At 42.5% G+C, this 22,286-nt stretch overlaps 1 protein-coding gene across 2 annotated transcripts in view; it reads right to left on the bottom strand.

Moving 5' to 3' along the window:
- Window positions 1-5,305: 5,305 nt before the first annotated feature.
- The window catches only part of NT5DC3 (5'-nucleotidase domain containing 3), a 402,542-nt gene continuing 385,561 nt past the window's right edge, over window positions 5,306-22,286 (bottom strand). Inside the window, exons 14-16 of one of the 2 annotated variants that reach the window (XM_085653247.1) lie at window positions 15,879-16,093; window positions 12,522-12,568; window positions 5,306-6,470 (exon numbers count right to left, since the gene is read on the bottom strand). In XM_085653247.1, coding sequence (XP_085509373.1) covers window positions 12,546-12,568; window positions 15,879-16,093 — 238 coding nt within the window. In that variant the 3' untranslated portion in view covers window positions 5,306-6,470; window positions 12,522-12,545. Of the gene's footprint in view, window positions 6,471-12,521; window positions 12,569-14,536; window positions 16,094-22,286 lie in introns of those variants that run through there. The other variant, XM_085653246.1, reaches the window with a different exon arrangement.

Genomic DNA, 22,286 nt, shown 5'->3' on the forward strand with positions numbered 1-22,286 from the left:
GCAACTGGGGGTCAGGGGTTAGAGGACTCAGGGTGGGGCACGCCACGGTAGTTGAAGCCTTGTTCCCATGGTTGGGCTATTAGCTCTGGCTTCGTGGTGGTTAATGGGGAGGCTAATTGAGTTTCAGTTGCCGGACCTTTGGAGCAGTGCGATTCCCCCATTAGGGGTATTGAGTAAGATGGTGCTTTGATCGCTTGTTCCTTTGCTTCTGTTGAGATTGGTACTATTGAAGTTGTTAGACAGCCTTTATGGCAAAAATGGGATAGGTCCAACCTTCGTAGTTTTTAGCTTGTGGGGTTTGGTTCTGAATTGTTTGTAGGAAAGCAACCTTTTTCTGCTGTTTCCTTAATTTCTTCTGGGCCCTCCAAGAGAGGGGTGAGTCTTGCCGTTTCTGAGCAGGGGGGGGGGGGTTGTGCTCAATTACCTCGCCTAAGTATGAGGTGCTGGAGCTTTGTCTCCGAGAGACGGCGGGAGGATTGATGACCAAGGTTAGGGCTTGGTTGCCTTGCTTCATTATGGGGCTGCCAGGGTTGTTTGTTGTCGGATTGATTTGGGAGAAGACTCCGGTTATTGTTGGCTTGTAGCTGCTGTTGATCGACAGATTGGTGGAGCTCCCTGTTGTCCCCTTGAGCAAGGCTACCAGTTCTGTTAAAACTTTGGGGAGAGTTGCCCATTTGTTAATGATTGCTGCACACAAGCAGGTGCAGGACCGGATGTCCTGGTTTTGGCTTAGTTTGTTCTCAATGAGAACCACCTTGGTGCTCATATCCACTAGGCGCTGTGCGATAGATGATAAAAGGTCAATTTGCAGCTCCATTTTGGTAGATTGCCAGAGTAATACTCTTGGCGTGGAGAGATTAATTTCACTGGGGGAGGTTGGTCCTATGTCGTTGATTGAATTACTGTTTTGAAGGCACTAGCTGTGGGGGTGGGGGGGGGGGGGGTGGGGGGGTGGGGGTAGAGGAATGCCTAGTTTCCCTGGCCGTTCTAAACAGCTTTGGGGTAAGCTCCAGTGTTCTTTCTATCTTGGTCTCCAGGTTTGTAAAAATATTGGTGATTGATACCCTAGTTCTTGTTTGCACTCTGGTGCTTCTATTTTGCTTAGGCCTGAGAGCTCATGGGAGCGGGGCTGGGTGGGGGTCTGGAGGGTGGGTTTTTGTTGATGTATTTGGGCTGTGAGAACCTGCTCCCAACTTCCTGAGGCAGGGGCGTTAATGTTGGCATGTAGGTCCCATGCAGTTAAATGTTCATTTCCAGGGGGGCTATCCGGCCTGGGACAGGATTGGGACTGGCGTCTCCCAATGTGTGTTCGTGGGTGGTGTGTTGCAGGGGGTTTGCAGTTAAGGAGGCTCCCTGAGGGGAGCTCCTTCGCGTTCCTGGCCGTGGCACATGCTGGGGGAACTGTCGATGCAGGGGGGTTCCCTCCGTTAGTGCAATTTTTATATAGGAAGTGAGTTATAAGACCTGCTATCGGGGCCTTTTGAGGCAACTTCAGGGTGGAGGCTGCCTGGGCTGCATTCCGTGCCCTTAGGTTTTGAGGTGACTCTTGGGTCGGGGGGGGGGGGACTGCTGCAGTCATTTCCTTCCTCCCTAGACTTGCTGTGTGCTGATTCAGAGCTCTGGGCTCTGTAGAGGTTGAGGCCTCGGAGTACTGAGGTTTCTGCTGGATGGTGGGAGGAATTCTTTTGACTTGTCAGCTTTGGGTACTCTCCCTCTCCTCTCTTCTCTGTTGGAGCCTTGGGACCCTTGCTGCCTCAAGTCGGATCCCCTGCCTTCTTTCATCCAAGCCACCTCAGGGCCACTGGTCTTCCAGGGGCTTCCTCCGGCCGCCCGGATGCTGATGGTCTTTGGATCTTTTGTGTCCTTGTAAGTACTGCCCCTGCAAGCCTCACCCGGCACTAGCCAGGCTGCCTCCGTGGGGGGGGGCTCTGGGCTTGCTCTTCCACAACCTACTAAGGCTGCGGCACCCGTCATCGTTAAGACACTTTTGAGCGTCTTTAGTGGTGCACTGCAGGGGGGGGAGAAGGGAGAGCTACTCCCAACGACCTCAAGACTAGCCACTGGCTACTGCCCGCCCCCAAAGGATCCCCCTTGGCCCAGTGGCTTAAGATCTATAGTAGGTCAGGCGAGGACGTCAGGAGTAAAAGGCCTCAACCACCATAGTTGTGCCCAGCAGCCACTGCATGCCCCATGGCTCTCTGAAAAGGGATCTCACAATTACTCCTGCTCTTTTTCACTGAACTGTCAACAGAAGTGGGTTGTGATCAGGTGGGATCTTTCCCAAATACTCTGCATTTTAAACAGTGGACTGTACATTTGGAGTACGTAAAACATGTCCATGCTCTTTCACATCTGTACGTATGTCGCACCATGGGTTTATAAGGTTCCAACAGCCAGTCCACCCTGAAGACCTTTGCTCCCTGTGAAGTCATGAAGGTGTGGGTGAGGTCTATCCATTTGCACGTCTGTCACACAAATTCTAGGCTCTTTCTAACAGCTTGGGCAAGTAGAGCAGTTCAGCCAAGACAAGCATACTTTGTCCAAAAATGCTGCCCGTTTGCAATCAGGTACATACATACTTTCTATTAATATCTGTATTCCGGTGAATCTACTTGTTACCATCATTTCTATCCGCCCTGCATCTGTTATACAATGCAGCTCTTTGCTCGTAACCACACCTCTCCGTTTCTTCTTCGCCTTCTAACCCTGTCAGATGGGGTCTCAGCTCATTCTCTCTGCAGTCACTGGGCTTACACGCTGGAGTTCATTTGCTGATAATTATCCGCATTTGATCCCCTGTTTATATACAATGGGCCATTTCCGTTTCCGAGTGGCTTCATGAGCACACTCCCCTTGCAGTGTTGCTGCGGACAGTGCTGTGGTGCTGCCTTGATGAATGACTGGAAGATGAAGTAACTCTCTATTCTCCGCTCAGTGAATGAGCTTGGTCCGTTGGGACCTGCTTTCCTCTGTCTCCAGCACAAGCAGGCTATGGGTCAAGAGCCAGGATATGAACAAAAGATGATTGGTGGGTGTGGTGCAATGTTTGCGTCCGTGGGCCTTTTCGTTGCACCGAGAATGGTCACCCTGTCACCCTTCAGTTAGTTTGTCAGCAAATAACTCCAAGCAGGGCTGGGTCGGTGTTTGCCTCAGAACTAGAGCACATGCGCTGTATTGCGGGTGAAGAGAGCATGAACCTCCCTTAGGTGGGAAGGGGAGAAGAAGAAAGGCTGGATTACTGGGTATCCTGCAGGGTGGAGAGGGAATTTTGCAGTTTGTTGTTTATGGAACACAGGGGGCCCCGCCCCAGAGCAAGAGTCCGACCAGAGGGTTCTCCAGCTATACGCTCAAAAAGGGGGGTAAAGGGCTCCCTTCCTTCCTCTCGGCAGTGTCTTCACTTTCCCTCAAGTGTAACCGATCAGTCCGGGGATAAAGAGTTTTTGGCGTGTGACTGAAGTCCGACTGGGTATACTTTTCTCACTGGGTGAAAAGTCCTCCAAAGGCTCTACCAGGGCAGGAAACAGAGTTTCCAAGGTGAGGTGCAACAGGGCCTCAGGATCAAAGCAAGATCACGTTTCCAGGAGGCACCCCCAGGGAAGCGTCAGGATAGAGGGCCTCACAGTTCCAACCCGGCAGGCCCCAGTTGCAAATAGGAAGCCAGACAAGCAAGGTAGTGTTGCAGATCCCCTTGTCCAGGACAGCTCCGCTCACCTGCTCATTCTGCAGGCCAGGGTGGTAAGTCTCTCTTCATTAGTGGGAGCCATCTGGGATAAGCGTACCCTGCTGGGGAAATGCAGCCACCATGTCGCTCCCACTCTCTGCCAAATTGAGACACTCAATTTTGGGTCCTAATCGGACCAAGCTTACCAGCTGCACCGCATGGGCCATGGCATTAATGCACCACTCTACTGGTGCATGGCGTTCCTTTTGTGCCAACAGCAGATGTGATGGGGTTCCAAGCAGCGACACCCTTTCCACACTTACAGATGAGGGTGGACACACCAGGACTTGTCAGGATAAGCACGTTTTTTCATTGGGGAGCTTGGTTAAACACGTCCACCATGTTGGGCTCGAGACCACGTACCCTGAGAGAATTTACTGATAACTTATCTAGCAGTTGTGATATTGCATGCTTACTTAAATGACACAGTTTGTGGAACTGATGCATCATGAAGACTCAATTATGTGTTCATCCTGTGTATCTGGAGAACAGTACTACATTAAGAGATAGGGATTTCAGATTTTGGGGAAATATGTGCTGAACGGCATCTTTCCGTTCTTGAATGCTCATTACCTGCTCTTTGGTGGAAATATCTTAACACAGTTGCAGACTGAGACTTCTATGTATGGTGGTGAGTTACTCAGTAAAAACATGCCAAGTGTTATGTGTGACAGTCTCTTGAGGTTTTTTCTTATGATCTGTCCCTGCTTTGAGCGTATTATGTGGCAGAGAATAAACTGGAAAATGTCATTTGCAATAATAATTTTGCCCTTAAATGCATCAAAGACAAACATTTTCCTAAGGATTATGTTGTATGAGAGGCATGCATGGATGTATCAAGTAAGCCTATGAGTTTTATGTACTAATCAGTGCACAAGATATTAAAGCAACATGCATCTGATGATTATTTTGCTTTTCCACATACTGGGGTTTTCTCCTCCTAGGATCATGGATGCATATTTTCTAATTTTGTGTAGTGCATCCAAGTAAGGATCAGGAGAGATGTGCACTCAATGCACATCCTCGGTTTTAGTCATCCGACTATCACCAATGAACTCCATGGATTCTCGGTCTGACTTTTCCTTTAGACTTCTGTATTTTCCCCACAAGAAAAATCATTGCGTGAGCAGCAGGTGGATTAGATATGGTAGTATACATTTCTGGGAACGCAACAAAGATAAAAGGGGCATCTCTATTTCCTTTCAACTCGCTGCCATGCTTTGCCCCAAGTTGTAAGTGACACGATACCAACTTCTCAGAAGTAAACACCGCTGTTACAGAAATTTGTTGAGACAGCAATCATAACGCCCCTCGATCACAAATCCAGGTAGGAGTTACACACACACTGCAGTGGTCATTTTGAAAAACACATATACCAATACATTTATTGAACTCTTCACAGTAAGAGTTCATATTAAGCAGTAATTGGGCCTAGCTAGGTTAAATTGGCACATAGTTGATATATATGAATGCTGTCGGAATTGGTTCCTGTATACCTGTCTTTTTGTAATTCATTTGTGGCGTACCATAACTGTGCAGGATCCTATCAGCAAGTTAATGAGGCACATCACTGCCATACAGAAGAACTTTCATAAATAATTTATTAATCAAAATATTCCTAGTTTCAGCTTATTACAGCAAATCAAAATGTACTTTTTTGATAAGTACCATTTTACAGAGTACACCAATGTCAAGTACACGTTTACATTCAAAACACATTTTCTACAAAAAACACTAATAAAGAGAATACGCTATCGATAGAAGCCATAGCAAAATTTACCCCAATGCACTCATAATAGCTGCATTAAAAAAAAATCCCCAAAAACTACACACACAAAAAAAAAAAAAAATTCACAAAAAGAGTGTGGTAACGTTTTGATAAAATATTTCTAAAACAAATACATTCCAACAGAAAAAAAAACATTTAATCAGTGGACATAAATATCCAGATTATATTTAAAGATTGACTAGAACATGAAAATAAGTCTTCTAGTACCCAACCGTGTATGCTTCTTTCGAGGGGAATTCTACAGCCCTCAATTAAATTCCTTCTCTCAACATTTGCGCATGCCCGGCTGGATTCACTGTCACAATCTCAGTCCAGTTCTTTTCTTCTTCTGGCTCATGTACTCTTCCATTCAGGCATTTTGTACATCATTTGCACTCTCATGCTTCTGCCAACCTGTCTTATTCTGCAGTCCGTACCAGGACATTTTCAGAGTAAAACCCCATTCACCCTTCTTAGGCGAACATGAAGTCTAGAAGCCAAAGCGGTCACCTCTCAAACCATCAATCCATTATACTACTTTCTACTGCTTCCTGGGAGGGTCAACTCAAGTGTCTTAGGCAGTATAACTAAATCTTCCCCACTGCAGGTTTAGGGAATACATGCACTTTTCCCAGTTTAAGCATAAGGCAACCGTAAATGGGTTCTTCACCAAGGTAGATGGAAGTAATACATTCAACCATGGCTGTAGTGGGAGGGGAGAATAAGAAATCACAGTACAATATCTGACGAACGAATGTAAACATTTTATGACCATTTTAAGCTGTTGCAATGTTCTCTGTCACAATAAAAGAATATTTTCTGCTCATGAAGAGCTTGCAATCTATCTTCATAACATACTCATGCAAACTGAGCTTCACAGATGTGAAGTGATAACGCCCAGAAAGACAGTACTGAAGTTTGGATTTGTGCTTTGGTGCTTCTGACTCCTAGTCTTGTGCCCTGAGCACTAGACTACATGGCCTCAAAGACAAGAAAAGAACCAAATAAACCAGTTGTTCAGGTAAAGGTATTTTGCAGGCAACAATTATGAGGCAAGCTAAACTGATAGGAGTGTTCTGAACAGAAAATGAACCACCTTTGGGCATGCTTTGCTCATCCTTGCCACAGCATGCAACGAGCGGACAGCTTAACCATTCCTGGGCTAAAGGAAAGGCTCTTTGTTTTCTTAATTAAGATGTAAAGTGTGATTGGTCCTACATGTTGATAGCAACTACTGTGCACTTAATTGTTACTAATGAAAGAGCAAACGCTAGCAAGGGAAGTAGGTCTCACTTTTGTCAAAGAACATTATCATGTCCTTGAAACGCTGCAATTAGCATATCCTGAAGCAGGCTGCAGTAAGTCCCTCAAGTCAGAAATAAGCCCTTGTTACTGCCACATCTTATGCAGTCCTAGAGGTCCCTAAAATCAGATACAAGTGCTTGCTCTAGCAGGCTGTAGTACCATAAGATGTTGCTAGTGTTCCTAAATGCTTTCATTAATGCTACCACCTCAGACTATCAAAGTTTTATGAGGAACGGGGATAATAAATCTTGACTGTGCTTTTAGTTTGAGGTTGGCTGATCATAAAGAAAGCAAGGCTTCAACATATGTCTGCATATTCCCTTTTGCAAGTCCAATGATTCTTCAGGTTTTCTAAGATTTAAGTAAATATAGCAACGCTTGGTTATGCTGATATCACCTGTGGAGGTTGTGAGTGAATATTCTGTATGTTTTGGAAACAAGTCACTAATATTTATGGGTAGTACTAGTCAGTGTATCCACAAACTGCCTGTATGAAACATAAGGAACAGCTCCATAGAAGTGTTATAGACTGGCCAAGGCAGTAGCTACCAGTGTAAAGGGACCAAATAATAAAGCATCCAAAGTTGAGCAAATGCGAGAGAGTACAAAGGGGGCGGGGGGGCTGGCAAAGTGCATGGAGGGGGTAGATGAGCAAAGGAGGCAAAGCAGTGATGCCAAGGAAGCTCAGCGGCAGGGGTGAACAGGACAATAATGGGAAACAATGAGGTGAGGGGGACCGAAGGGAGGGAAGTGGGGGTGAAATGGGCGTGAGTGTGAGAATAAGGGAGGACAGGGTGGATGGGATGATAACAGGAAAGAACCAGTCAAGGGGATTGATGACAGGGTGTGAGGGGAATGAGGGAGCAGGGGTACAGGGGAGCCAGGATAAGTGGCTAAGGGAAGAAGTGATAGCATGGGAGACACAGCGAGGACTACTTCAAGCCCTGCTCGATCATCAAAACCTAGTAGGAACAGTAAAGGGGCAATGTAACCTTCCACGAAGTGACATCTGCTTGAAGGAGAGCCCATTTAACGAATGGCAAATCCTGAAAAGTAGATAAAAGCCAATGGCTGAAGTGGGCTGACCCAAAACCCACTTTGTCTATAGTACGTTCCATATAGATACTTCAAAGTATGGTAACGTTAGGCCCCCTAGAAAGCTAATGTGGTTTTTTGAGGAATTAAAAGGTCAGGACATTACATCTCCACTTTAAAACAAGTGTTAGCGAATAGTTCAGTACAATGTTCACAGCAAAAAAACCTGTCCCTGATAAAAATGTTAGTAAAGCAAGAGGAGACCTGTTGGGTCAAAGAATGCTGGTTTGTGTGGAAGGATTGAAAGTAAATCCAAACTACAGCAATATGCACACAGTGGAAAACTGTTCCACTCACCCTAAGGACACACTCCTTGAGGAACCGCTGCAATAGGAAGCCTAATTATGGTGGTCCAAAAAGTTATGGAACCTCAGAGGAGCATTTGTAGTAGATTTTCAAAGATTACCTCTCACAGAAATCAGATTTGTAAAATGGAGAGCTTTGAAACCAAAGTCGACACCACATGAAATGAAGGACTTGAGAAGAGGCAGTCTGCACGGTGTAATAAACAAGTGCATGCAGGTAATTTGTGAAACCACCATCAGAGTGTGCCCCAGCTCTCTAAATGTAATTTTAAAACAAACTGAGCCACAGGTTGAATAAAACCATTAATGTGCATACTGTGGGATGATTGTGGGGCAAAATCCCTCAAAAAGCAGTAGAGTTAGCTACAAATGTGTACAATGCATTTAGTAATGTATTTCTTCTACTAGACTAATGCACAAGACAAGAAGATGGTGTTACCCTAGTATAGCAAGCTAATGTGGCATCTGTGGTGCTGGTGGTAAATGAAGGGAGGGCTGTTCAGAACATGGCATTGTAAAAGTGGGAGATTGTAAAACCCTCAGGGATCTCTCACCAAATTTTCAAGGAGTGCCCAATAAATTAGTATTACGCCAATTTGTTGTTAATTTGAAAGGCAAATCTGCTTAATCACCAGACCACACACATTTCAAAGCCCTCTTGTTCTGTGGGTTCAGATGATTCTATGAACCTAGCAGATTGCTCTTAATACTCAATAATCAAATCTGTGGTTTGCTCCAAGTTTATCTCAGACGTTGCTTTAATCAAACCCAATCAAAACGAAAATGTGAGTGGGAGGTTTAACATTCACGTGTGCTGCAATGAGTGGCAATCTATTCACCAAAACTGCGGACAACAGTAGATTTCTTGGATAGGAGTATAAATGCTGCACCGTCAATCCACTAACTCTGCAACATAGACACCAAATCAGCTCAAATAGGATGGGTTATGGCAAGAGCTAGTTAAGTTAGGGTGGAGGTTAGGGTTATGGTACATGCAGCCCCTTTTTACAGTGGGTTGATGTAATGTATATTTTACAGCGAGTCTATAGAATGGTAGGCTGATGTAATGGCCATCAACGTAGTCACAAACACACATGCAGTAAAAATATACACATACTTCTATGGGATCCTTGTTTGTAAAGTCTATACCAAACCCTTTTATGACCTGGCTTGCTATGTATGGATAAGCGTGGTACTGCTGTATTCAAGAGGACCAAATAAGAGTGAACCCAAAATGCTAGTCATGTTTTAGACCAGGATGTGGAGAGGAGTTAGAACATGCCTGAGCATATGGCTCCAGAAGCAGTGCAAAGTATAACTGCATCAGTTAGTAAAAAAATAGCAATCGTTCAGAGCTGGTGCTGGTGACTGCTTAGAAGTGAAAGTGTCATTCAATTATGCGTACATGTAACAGGATGAGTATTTGACAAGCTAGCATGTATAAATGTTGGGGGACAACGGCTTACAAGAGGTGTTTGGTCTTTCAAGGGCAGGCTGAATTCCATTAGAGAAAGGTTCAAATAAGGGGTAGAGCTGTGCTTAAACATTCTTGTAGGGAAAAGAAATGCAGTACCATTGATTTGTATCCAGGGTTTTTCAGAAGAAATGACAGTTAATCCTAGTTAAGAACTGGTGAGTTGTCTCCAGGGTGAGGGTATAAAGGTGACTAGAGCCAAAAGTAAATGAGCCTAGGCTTGTAACGTGGACCCCCCAAGTCCTGGGCCAGCAGCGAGTACCACTACCCTTAGATGGTCCTCAATCAGGCCATGATCTATTATCCGGAGAGAGTGCATAGTACAAAAAGAAGGCAAAGGAAAATAACATGCATAAGATAGCTCGTGCTTTGATGAAAATGGAACACTTCAGGGGTGGATAGGCCCCATCAGACATGTAGCTAATAGTGCACAGCTTCCTCCAACCAATTTTGGGCAGACATGTGCAGAGAGAAGCCCCTGCACCCAATCCCCTAGCAGCTCCACAGCCTGTCTTGTGTATGTCCCAAGATAAGCTCAAGTAGAACTTGGTTTCACTTCCTCGTGATACTACATTATCATTCTCTGTGTCACTACTGGAGATTCCAGAATCCTCAGATGCTAGAGGTCCAACTTACGTCTTAATAACTTTACTTACTTGGCTAGAATTTGGTGAGGTGGGCACAGTCAGGATAGGCTACAGTGAGGCTGTCTAATGCATAGTTTCAGAAACATCATCAGACCAACTGATGCTTAACCAGATCTGACTGGGTGACCTAGCCTTCTATTTGAAGCTGAAGAACAGTGCCCCTAGGGGGTGGTCTTTAGTCCCTGAACACCAATAACTGTTACCCCACTGGCCAGATGGTAGAGTCTCTCCCACACAGCCAGTACATGCTACTGTCCATATGGAAAATGTCAGTTTATGTCATAGGGTATATAAATCTGGTGACACTTGTTAAATAGGCATGTGAAAATTATCAAAACTTGCTATTCACCATGTGAAAACTAGTTCATGATTTAAAGGTTTGCTACTCACGTCTGATTTGACCTGCAGGTTACATGTTTGAATTCCAGCAAGTTCATCTCACTGGTTCTGCCTATCAACATTTATAAATTTTAAGCATCATTAAAAAAAAAAGTAATGATGACACCTGTGATTTGCGGTGCTTAGAACCACAAACACTATGTTATGAATCGCTAAACAAAAGAAAGTACTCCCCTTAATAATACTGAATACCTACTTGGAAATTGTAAATGTATTTTATTGAACATTAGTCATTTTAAATTACAATTTCTCAGACATCAACCATGACATTCCTACCTCCTCCTACAAAAAACGTGTCACTTATTAAATGTAATAAGTTAACCCAATGTTTTTCTTTGGGCTAGGTAGGCCTTGCAGTAATGAAAAATGAATGTAGGTTTTTTCTACTACCAGGACATTTAAAACTTAAAAGTACATGTCCAACTTTTTAAATACAATAAACCCTGCCCTGTGGGCAGTTTGTGGCCTACCCTAAAAGTGGCATATAGATTAAAAAGAAAGGTTTAGGCCTCGCAAAGGGATTATTTTGCCAGGTTGAAATGGCAGTTTAAAACGGTACACACAGGCTGCAATGGTAGACCTGAGAAATGTTTTAAAAGGCTACTTAAGTGGGTGAAATAATCAGTGTTGCAGGTCCACTAGTATCATTTAATTTACAGGCTCTGGATACCTCTTTTACCGCTTTACAAAGAACTTACAAGTAAATTAATTGTGCCAATTGTGTGTAAGTCAATCTCACCATGTATGAAGGAGAGAGCACTAGCACTGGTTAGCAGTCGTAAAGTGCCATCAATACAAATTCAGTAAAACCGGAGGAGTGAAGGCAAAAAGTTGGGGGAAGATCACTCTAAGGCTAACAAGTATAAAATGTACCCTATTTGAAATAAAAAGAATTACAATAACTATTCATTTGTGGAGGGTAACGCAGCTCATCTCCTTTAAAAAATGTATCATCTTTATTTTACAGAGCAAGCATGCTGATCTGTGCATTTGCCTTGGCAGTAGGTTTCTCACAGCTGAGAGAAGAGGTGGGTAGACCGTGTACATTTTGCGGGCCCTTCCAGCAAAAAAAACGCTTCTCATTTTACTCTAAAGCTGCTTAGCTAGATGGCGCCAATCATCATATATGAAACTGCTACTAAGAGTTGATCAAGGTTATTGTGTCATATGATTTTATAAATCATGTTTATCCATCTACCAGAAACATGCATGAACAAAATTTGCTTGGAGGACAGAGATTGTAAAACACACTCTCTGGAAAAATGGGGAAATCCCAGAGGTGAGTGAATCAGTATCTCTACCTCAGCCTAGCTCAGTTTACATCTTAAGAAAAACATAAAAACCTTCCCCTTTACGCATAGGATCAGAGATACGATTTCTCTGGTAAGTTGGATCTACAGATTGGAATATGCTAGGGTTAAAAGAGCACTACAACACAAAGCATTAACAACACCCTGCTGCTCCCAGACCCCAACTACCTCTCCTTTCCCTTTTGATGGGTATGCTTGCATTTAACCATGTACAGTGCTTTTTCTTGCATTTACAGTGCCACTGATAAGAGGCCCGTGATTTTGTGTTATCCTTTGCATCTCCCTAATATGGATTGGTACTCTGTAACGTTCCATAGTGTATCATGTATGCTGAATACACTCTAGCCAAAATTGAACAGATTGTATAGGTTGGGGCTGCTATGATTTGCCTATTGGCAAAGCCCAAAAAAGGTGGAAGCAGGAAGCACTGTACCTATTGGTATGCACTCGTCCAGAAAAGGACAGGAACATGGTCACTACATGCACACTACACTTACCAAGACCAGTGGTATGAACGTAGATCATCTATACACTGCTCTGCCATCTAGGAGGCAAAGAAGACTAGGTAAGCAGATATATTTCTACATGTGGTGTCATGCGATTCTTAAAGAATTATAAGTAGCCCAATGCAGAATGGGTCAAGTTTCAAGCCACACAGGCTCACAACTCTTCTGTATGAGAAGAAGACACTGAACACCTCACTGCTGGAGAATGGCACTATGAAACAGAGTTGTCTAGTAAAAGACACCCACCTATTTTCCATCACAAGAGGTGAATGTATAGATAGGAAGACTGAAAAAATCCAATCTTCCGATATATCTAAAAAGGAAGAAGAATCCAACTAAAGCCAAACCCACCTATTTGTTTCTAACCTCCTTCAACCCCAAAAAAATCACAGCCATCATCAATTATCTACAGTAACATATTACTTTCACAAAAAGCAAGAAAGCTATGCTTACACAATAAAATAATAAGGAGTGTTATTCTTCTAGAGAATATATTGGTAATGACTTAAGAAAAGAGGCATTAAGGTTTAAAAGGAAATAATTATAGTGTATAATTGAAAAAAAATCCAACATTTACATTGGGCTAATTAAAATTCCTCACCACAGTTTCAATCAAGATTGTGACAATTTTAAAAACCGAAAACAATGATTTATCATTCAACCTATAAAGTATTGAATCCACACACTAAAATAGACCTCTAGAGCGTTTGATCCAGGCACGGTTACAAAGCCCGGACAATCTGGGCACTACAGAGAAAGATCCAGTTTGTTTTTTTAGCACTAACAATTAAAAATAAAGTTCATGTTTTTCAAGTTTTAGGTTTGGAATATAAAACACAATTCGCCAAGGTAATAAGAGTCTGGGTTTCTTGTAAGATGGGCAGCTGATACTCATCTCTACCACCACAAGCTCCTAGTTCTTGGCGACCAGCAAACAAGCCCATAACTAAACTTTGCATCTCAGGGCAGCTATCACAGGGGAGGAAATGAGGTGTGGTCCAAACAGGAGTTAGGCGAGTTTGGCTCAGGAGAAACGGGATGTGGAGGGAAAAAAAATCAAGCATTCAGAAAGCCAAGGAATCTTGCCTTAGGGACCTACTGGCTTTACCAATAGTGTTCAACCTCGCTGTACAGTACGGCTAAAAATCAAAGTGAAAAAAAACAAAGCTGTGAGGTGGTGGTTGAGGAATTTTGTAGGTGCACCCAACAGAGAGCCAGAGTAGGGGTTAGCAACATTGAGGGTGGGGGAAGAAACACAGAAAGGGGTGGAGAGGAGAAGCCATGGGCCAGAGTGATGTAGGGCACAAGTGGGGGAGAAGCAAGACAGAGGGAAGGGGTGAGGAGAAGAAGTAACCAATGTGAGAACAACTTGGAGTGTGTGAGGGAGAAGCATAAAGGTGAGAAAGCAACAACCGGAAGCACACAAGGGTGAGCGCTGCATGAGGGCGGCAGTAAGAAGCACATGACGGAGACAGCTGAAAAACACATGCTGTACCATGGAGTGGTTAGTTCAAAAGAAAAAGTAGTGCTTGAAAGCAAGCAGTGAAAGCATAGAATCCAGACAATGAAAAGAGATGGTAACAAGGCTATGCTCCATGGGAGGGACAAACACTAGACTGACAAGCTAGAACATGAATAAGAAGCAGGCAAATGAGGGACAAGTAAGGCAACCAATGGGAAGCAATGGGTGGGCTCCAGGCCCTTGTATGTTCTTGGTAAGTCCACAATATGTCTTGCAATAGCCAGCGCTTGCTCGGCCAAGTATGCTCACCCTAATAACAAACTGCACATAAGCTTTCTAGTAGACTCAACCTAGCGAGGAATGTTCACATGCGCTTTAGTATGAGAATTGCATAGCTGAACTATACACATTAAACTTCAGAAGAAGTGGCTACTCATTTGCTTCTTGTTGAAGCTTTAAAGGTTCTACAAAGAGTTACATGTAAAATACACTTCGGTATCCTAAGTGTGTGCTGGTGATTTGCAAAAGGTGATCAAAGTACCTCTTTTAAAATTCATTTTATTTTCCTCACCATATATTCATATTGTTCAGAGTCCCCTTAAACCTCAATAAGAATGATACAAATGTATCAATGTAGGGGCTGAGTAACGATCTACCTAATGATCTGCGTTTTGATGGTTATTAGACAATTTCTGAGTTTTTATGTTTAACATACAGGTTAAAAGCAAACCTGTCGTCACCCTAAAAAAAGGTACATTTAAATATACTGTTATGTTTTTTAGCATAACATTAACCCAGAATGACAGTTCATTGGTTTGGCACCTATTTTAGGACATAAAATGAAGTAGACTTAATGGTGGAGCTGCATGAATACCACAATAATGGTGTAAATTTTAGGGAACAAAATGAAAAAAGAAAAAACTAGGTGTGGCCAAAAGTTTTAATTTGGAACGTCCTGTTGAATATCACGGTTGGTGAAACGAAAGCCTGCCTAGTCTGGATTCTGCCACATGCATCTTTCTTTCACCTTTGTACACCTATCTCTGTATCTCAGTCTTGTATGTTCTTTTTCATCCCTGCTTCTTCCCTTTAACACTGTTTCCTATAACTGTATTCCTGTTTTTTCCATCTTTTTTAAACCCGCCAACTAACATGGTGGCACCATGTGTCACACGATTTCGGCTCCCTTCACTCACTCAGGTGCCACAAGCTGGAAACCAATGCACAAGTGGCTTTCCAACTCGACTTTGGAGGCTATAAGTATTGTCCATTAAGGGGTGTGAAAACATCCCAGGGCATCTGAGACAGCCTCAGTAACCCTTTTATGTTTTTTGGGAAGTGGGGATTGGTGAATGGCAGAGCGTCTCTAAGGTAGCTATCTGCACGAGGCTCCGCCCTCTCCAAAGCCCTGCTCACTCCCGCACAGTAAAATGTATTTATAAATTGACATGTTGCTTTTCATCTTTCTCTCTCTTGCTGCAGGGTCAAAGTTTGTTCATGAAAATTAAGTCCCAAAAATGAAACTCCTTATTCCCGCCACGTGCACCCACCTGCACAGATTAAGCCCTGTGCATAAAGTAATATATTTTGAAATAAAATAAACAATGGTGCGTACGAGTTTGATGGGTACATGTATCTTGGTGCAAACTTCTAGCTTCTCATCAGTCATGTCTTACGCCACAACTACATCAAACGTCTGTAATAGGCGAAGTGATAGCGCGAATGGTTCAATAAGCATATTACTAAAAGTATTTGCTTTAAAAACCACTCTGGATAAAATGTATTCTTCGTGTCCCTACATTCATCAGCCATTAAAGGTGTCCTGTGAAAATCAAGTCATTATTTAGTTTGGGCCATTTCCCGTAAGAATGGAATCCTGAAAGTACCCGTGCACAGCTGATCAGACCAGACCGGAACCTCATGTTGTAAGGGAGTCCTTCTCGGATAGAACGTGTGATGAAGGTCATAGTTCAAGAGACAGCTTAGTGATGCCATGTAAAGATCAGCAAAGCGAGACAAACGTCGCAAAAAATAGGTGGGATTATGGTCCGTCCTGAAGATACTTCCAAACTGGGTGTTGAAGATTTTCCTGGTGATCTCCCTGTAAAAAGAATAGGTTTAATACATTATTTATGTTGTATAACACTCAAAGTTCATCCAACATACGTACATACACGTCAAAGGCACACTTACATTTACATATTGTTCTATTTAAAAAAGGCATTTGGCATGTCGAAGAGAAATGTTGTCCAAAAGATACATTGGATGCAGCAGGATATAAGCTGGACAGTGTTCTAGTACAAGGTAGATCAGCTGTATACCGTTCCATAAATTGATCATGTTGTGTTTGGGCAAGTGACTTTAGCTACACGTGCGAAGCATGGTGGAACAAGCGAGGGGCACATTTCAAAGTAGTAAGGAAGGTGAGGTGCCTTAGGTTGCAAGGCAGGACTTTTCAGAGGACAGGTGTCAAAAGAAAAGGAGAACTCACGCAAATAGTAGGTGGCAGAGGGGATTTTGCATTTGTAAGGCACCATTGGCGATCAGGAGAAGCAGGAAAGGAGTGTAAGGCAGGTCTAACTCACTGGGTGAGTACAAGAAGACATACTGAGAGGGGGCAAAGCTATGGAACAGTTTTAACTGTTGTTCATGATATTTATAGAGAGACCTGATGTATACCCGGAGTCTGAGCCTGGATCTGAAGGAGGTCTTCAGAAACAATGCAGTTTGCTGAGGGACAGTGCATCTTGACAGACTGTAAGATGGAGGAGAAGGCAGATTTTGGAGGTGATAGGATTGCTACGAGTGTAAGTGATCAAGTGGTGTCTCAAATCACTGTCAGAATTAACCCCAAGATATTGGGCACAGAGCAGAGTGAGAACGATAGTCAGAAAATCAGATGCAAGGAAAATGGCATTTATTATTCAGTTTTTGGAAAACCTTCAAAGAGATATAGCACAATGTGATTTGTGTCTTTTTCGGTAAAGCATGGACACAATGGAATGCCTCATTAGTGAAGCATGGTATAAGCATTCCTTGGTATTAGATATGCACATTTCAATACCCACTGCATAAAATAGAACATAAGGATACCCCATTGGATCCAGAAGCCGGCTTAATACCTTTAGCTGTTTCCTACAGATGAAGCAGGAAAATTCTATTTTTGCCCAAAAAGATAATTAAATTATTCCCAAAGCATTTTGTTGGGCCTCAGTACCAAGATCTAGGCCTTATTTTACACTGTATGCAATTACCATACAGTCTCCTTCCTTGATGGGGTTGGTATGATCATTGGGAAGATGTTATTGACGACTACTGATGAAGCTTTGATTGTATCAGTCAAACATTACCGACTTCCTGGTCGGATTTAGAACCTCAGCAGGTACTACAGAAAGGACTTAGGCTCTCGCGTCTTACGAGAGAACGTTGCTCGGGGGATGAGTAACTTTGTTTTCTAGGTCTTGACCTCGGAGTGGCCTTTGATAATGTAGATATGTTACTATTAAAGTCTTCAATCATCGGATGCTAAGTGGCTCCCAAATTGATAGAGGTTATCTTTCCCCTACATGCATCCAATACAGCCTCAATTCAATGTAACTGTACAGGTGAAGTCACAGTATCATCCTAAATAATGCACTTTGTAATCATTTTCTTAAGAGTAAACACATCCCCAGTCCTGTACCGCCTTTATAAGGATGCATGGGACTGGATGCCCAGACAGAAATGTTCTGCGTAGATTACTTTCTTTCTTTCCAAGATTGTTGCCACACCAAGACGTTGGAGGCGAATGACATCAAATGCAACGTGCCAAGTATCAGCAAGCCGTATTCTCTAAAAAGAGTTTTTTATTTAAAAAAAAAGAAAACTTGGAATGCACAGGCTAATTTGCTTCTGTAAAAACAATCGGACTGTGGCCCAATGCTGGGAAAATATGAGCCCTGTAGCTCTCTTTAGAAACAATGTAATTTACTAATGATGACATCTTTTGGAAAGAGGGCTACTTTGATATATTCTTTACCTCATGCAGGAGATCCCTTTACATTCTGATCCGTGTGGGCAGTTTGCCTCTCTGTAATATACTTTAAATAGGAAAAGGGCAGTTCCAATCCATGCCTATGTTCGGAGCATTGTGAAGAGATTAAATGCAGTTATAGCTTTGTCAATCATCTGTCATCCATTTTGAGAAAACGTTGTTGAACCATCTTCTATCAGAATTTGGAACCCGCAGCCAGAGGGATGCACAGACCAAATGCAAATCCTCAGAGATTAAACATACATTGTGTGGCTGCCTTCAACCTGAAGGCTTGAAAAGTCCAGTGATAATGCTATAGATTGTAGCAGCCCCGTGTACATCTTCGAGATTGCGAAAATACGCCTTCGCATGTCTGATTTTATTCTGAAGGCCCGTGAAATCTGGAGATGAAGACTCGGAGATGAATGGCCCTGTGTACCCAGATGATACTCAGATGGTCCTAACAGTGGCCGCGTCGAAGACTGCCTAGTAACCAATGCGAAGCTCCGCATTAGAAGTGATGGGGAAGCTATGGGTGGTAACTTAAGGGATAAGGTAACCCGCTGGTTCTGAAGGGTGGGTTCCTGAGTGGGGGAGGGTGCATTTCATTTTTTAACCTGCATCCCCAATTAAATGAAGTGCTATCATTAAGTTGCATGTCATTTCTGAAAATGAACTATTATTGGCATTGAAAGAGAGGGTCAAAGAGATGGCATGCAATAGTTTTGGGAGCTCTAGTGTTTAGTGATCTACGTCTTAACAGGGGGAAGCATTAGCACGCGGCCTAATGCACGCCTATACCTAGAAAGAATCCAACTGAAGGAAAAGATTAAATAGGAGTTCTGTCGCAGATAACCAACATCGTGGACAGCCAAATGAGGAGATGGGTACCAAGAGAACACGTGTATAAGGTGGAGGATGCAAAGGACTGCGCCTCGGGTGCACTGACTGTAGAGTAAGATGCACAATCGCCTGGAAGAGCAAAATGACTGGGACAAGAACTAATCAGCAAAGCAAGAGAAAGAACAAAGAAGTGCACCATCAGCAAGGTCTACGCTGTCATACTGTGATAAACTGTGTCAAAGTTCATATTTCCAAGTAGAAGGAAGAAAGGCATACCAAAATTGCAAGATACATTTAGGCAATACACAAAAAATGCAAAAGGAGGAAATTTGTCTTGGAAAAAAAAAAAGAGAAGTTTAGCAATTATCATACAAACCACTCAATTGTGTCTAATTAACTTCAAAAGCACACACATCTACAATTTTGTTGAATATCTATAATTTTCTTCTAAGGTCGAAACAAAAATTGAATGGCATATTCCACCCACCAACATTCACAGACAGATTCTCAATTTCTAGGTTGCTCAAAGTAACACTTCTGCATATATTTTATTTAGAGCTCTAGGGGGTAGATGTACGACTGTTTTTAGCGGCTGCACATAGAAAATCAGGCAGTTTGCGACTGCTAAAAGGGTTGTAGTATGTACAAACCCTATTTTGCGAGTTGGTAACCTATTACCGGCTTGCCAAGGGCATCCCCTTCCTAATAGCGAGTCGCTGTAGTATGTACGATTGCTTTGCAACTGCAAATGCGGTCACAAAACACTCACAGCTACCTTCCCCTTTTTGAATGTATGCGGAAATATTTTTTAAGAGCAGGCAGTTGGCCCTGCCTGCCCTTAAAAATGAAAAGAAATGTTTTCTTTCTTTTCCTTTTAAACGGATTTAGTTTTCCTTCAAGGAAAACGGGTTGCATTTGAGAAAAAAAAGTTGCTTTATTTAAAAAGCAAACACAGACATGGTGGTCTGCTGCCACTATCCCTGTGATCATTTCCATTCCCAATTGCTCGCAAATTGCGACCTGAATATTGATGAGGCAGGTCATTTGCGACCCGTTGGGAATCGCTAAATATGTCTGAGACACATTAGTACATTCTGTTTTGTAAGTCGCAAATCGCAGGTCAAAAAAAAAAAATATCGCAATTTGCAACCTTCAAAATGAAATGGTTGCACATTTGGTCCTAAGACGCATTGATAGCTACAGAAAAAGACAAAGGGCCAGATGTGCGTAGCTTTGGGCTTGTGTTTTCCTAATAGCGAATTTCTGCGATTCGCTATTAGGAAATCGCAAACAGATATGCACAACAGTGTGTTTTACACAGTTTGCAATTCGCAGTGGATCGCAATTGACGTACCTCATTTATATTCATGAGGTAGGTCACAAATTGGGGCCCATTTAGAAACACTAAAAACAGAGGGATGGTGGCCTACTGGTGACAGAAGACCACCATGTATTTTTTTGCATTCAAAATAAAGCAAAGTTCTTTTCATTTTTTAAGAGTAGGCAGTAGTGGGACCACTGCCTGCTCTTAAAAAATGTTTTCGCACACCTTCACAAAGGGGAAGGGGTCCCTTGAGGACCCCTTCTCATTTGCGAATGGATTCCCACCAGAGGTTGGTAGTAACATGCAAATGTTTTGCGACCGCATTACTGTTGTCAAACATACATATATACCACTGCGAGCCACTATTAGGAAGGGACGCCCATAACACGCCCTTCCTAATAAAGAATAACTAACCTATTTTGGGAAATCACAAAAGGGTTTGGTACATAGTTAAAAGGGTTTTTTCAGTCGCAAAAGGCTCAATTCTGTGCATCGGGCCGCTTGCGAGCTGATAAAAAGCTTTGCACATCTGGCCCAAGGTTACTAACCATTACCACTCTTTCTCCAATCCTAGTTTCCTACTCAGATTCACTTTTAACCAGGAACTTAAGCATTACCACGGCAGTATTCACTAGCTAGCACTACACGTAATCTTTAGAATGCAATGCCCTAATGAGTCCAAATACCCCCAGCTCTGATGGACATTTTAAATTCTGTGAAGCACAGCAAAGCATTCCAAAGTTACGAAGAAAGGATCTGGACTACATATCAGCACAGGCTGGACTCACTCGGTCCCTCCCATCCCACAGAAAAAAAGCTGAAAAGCTGTTACTTCAACACACACCTTATACATCACCAATAAGATCCTAATGATGAAGAACACGACCTACAGGCAAGAAATATTTTTTCCAGTCACATGCCTCAGACCAGAGTCACCTCGGTTGAGAGCTACTGACAATGTGTACAAATGAATGCAAGAACATTGTATTACTCTATCACAGCAAAACGTCAGCACTATCGACTGTATGTAAATGATTCTGTGCCGTAGATGAAGGACAAATGAATTTAACTGGTTTGAATGATGTGGAAAAGATATGTATTAGGAATCAAAATTAAGTCTGTACCAAAAAAATCTGTTGTAAAACTGTGAGAGAATTGTTTAAATGGAAAACAGGTCTCCTACTGAAGAGGCTGAAGGGAGTCGCTATTTCCTTTGGTAACACTACAGCGATTTCTCCCAGTCGGGGGGGGGGGGGGGGGGGGGGGGGAAACACATTTTAGGAAATGTTTCCTTGAAACTCTGCATATACATAACATGATCAATGGGAACATGAAGCTGGGTCTACATCCTGACTTTCAGTTAGCAACAAAGTGGGAAAGATGGTCCTTAGTAAGACAGTGATGGAATCAAAACGTCGCTTGTAAAAAACAATTTACAAAAAAAAAATTGTTGTACAATTTTGCTATTTTTTCTTCATGGCAAACTTTGTGAAGTTTACTTTTTTAAAGCATGGGATTTCTTAATGGTTGCAAAGTTTAAAATGTGAGTAAGCAATTCCCCAAAAATACGTTTTATACAGGAATCTCAGAACAAACTCAAATTTAGTGCAAAATCCCCAAAACTTTATGCAAATTATTTTGGGGAAGTTCCACCAGTTACGTTTTGAGAACGTCACAATCTTTTGCTACCTTCACAAAATGTGCAGTTATTAAACTTAACACGCTGAAGGTAAAATTTTAATTTCGACTACATACAAAATAAGGTAAAATTTGGAAAGCTTTGGATTCGGAAAGTAGATACTGCTTTACACCGCCCACAAAGTCTTTTTTATACTTTTTAGCATGTCTGTTATTGGTTACATCCGCTGTTAGACAGTTTTGCTTTTCACAATATTCTGGTGTGTGTATTTTATTTCAGGGATGTGTAAGAGGGGGCATGTTTATTATTGGACAAGAAGCCATATTAACTTTTTAATATGGAATATGAAAGGACAGAACCGTTAAATAAAAAGGAAAAAAGTACTAACAATGATAGGACATTGGAGAAAACAGACTGTTCATTTGCTTTTACAGTAGATTCATTTTGAAACCTTAATTTTGAAAAAAAGTCCAGCA

This window comes from Triturus cristatus, chromosome 4_1, assembly GCF_964204655.1.
Source record: "Triturus cristatus chromosome 4_1, aTriCri1.1, whole genome shotgun sequence".
Taxonomy (NCBI): Eukaryota; Metazoa; Chordata; class Amphibia; order Caudata; family Salamandridae; genus Triturus; species Triturus cristatus.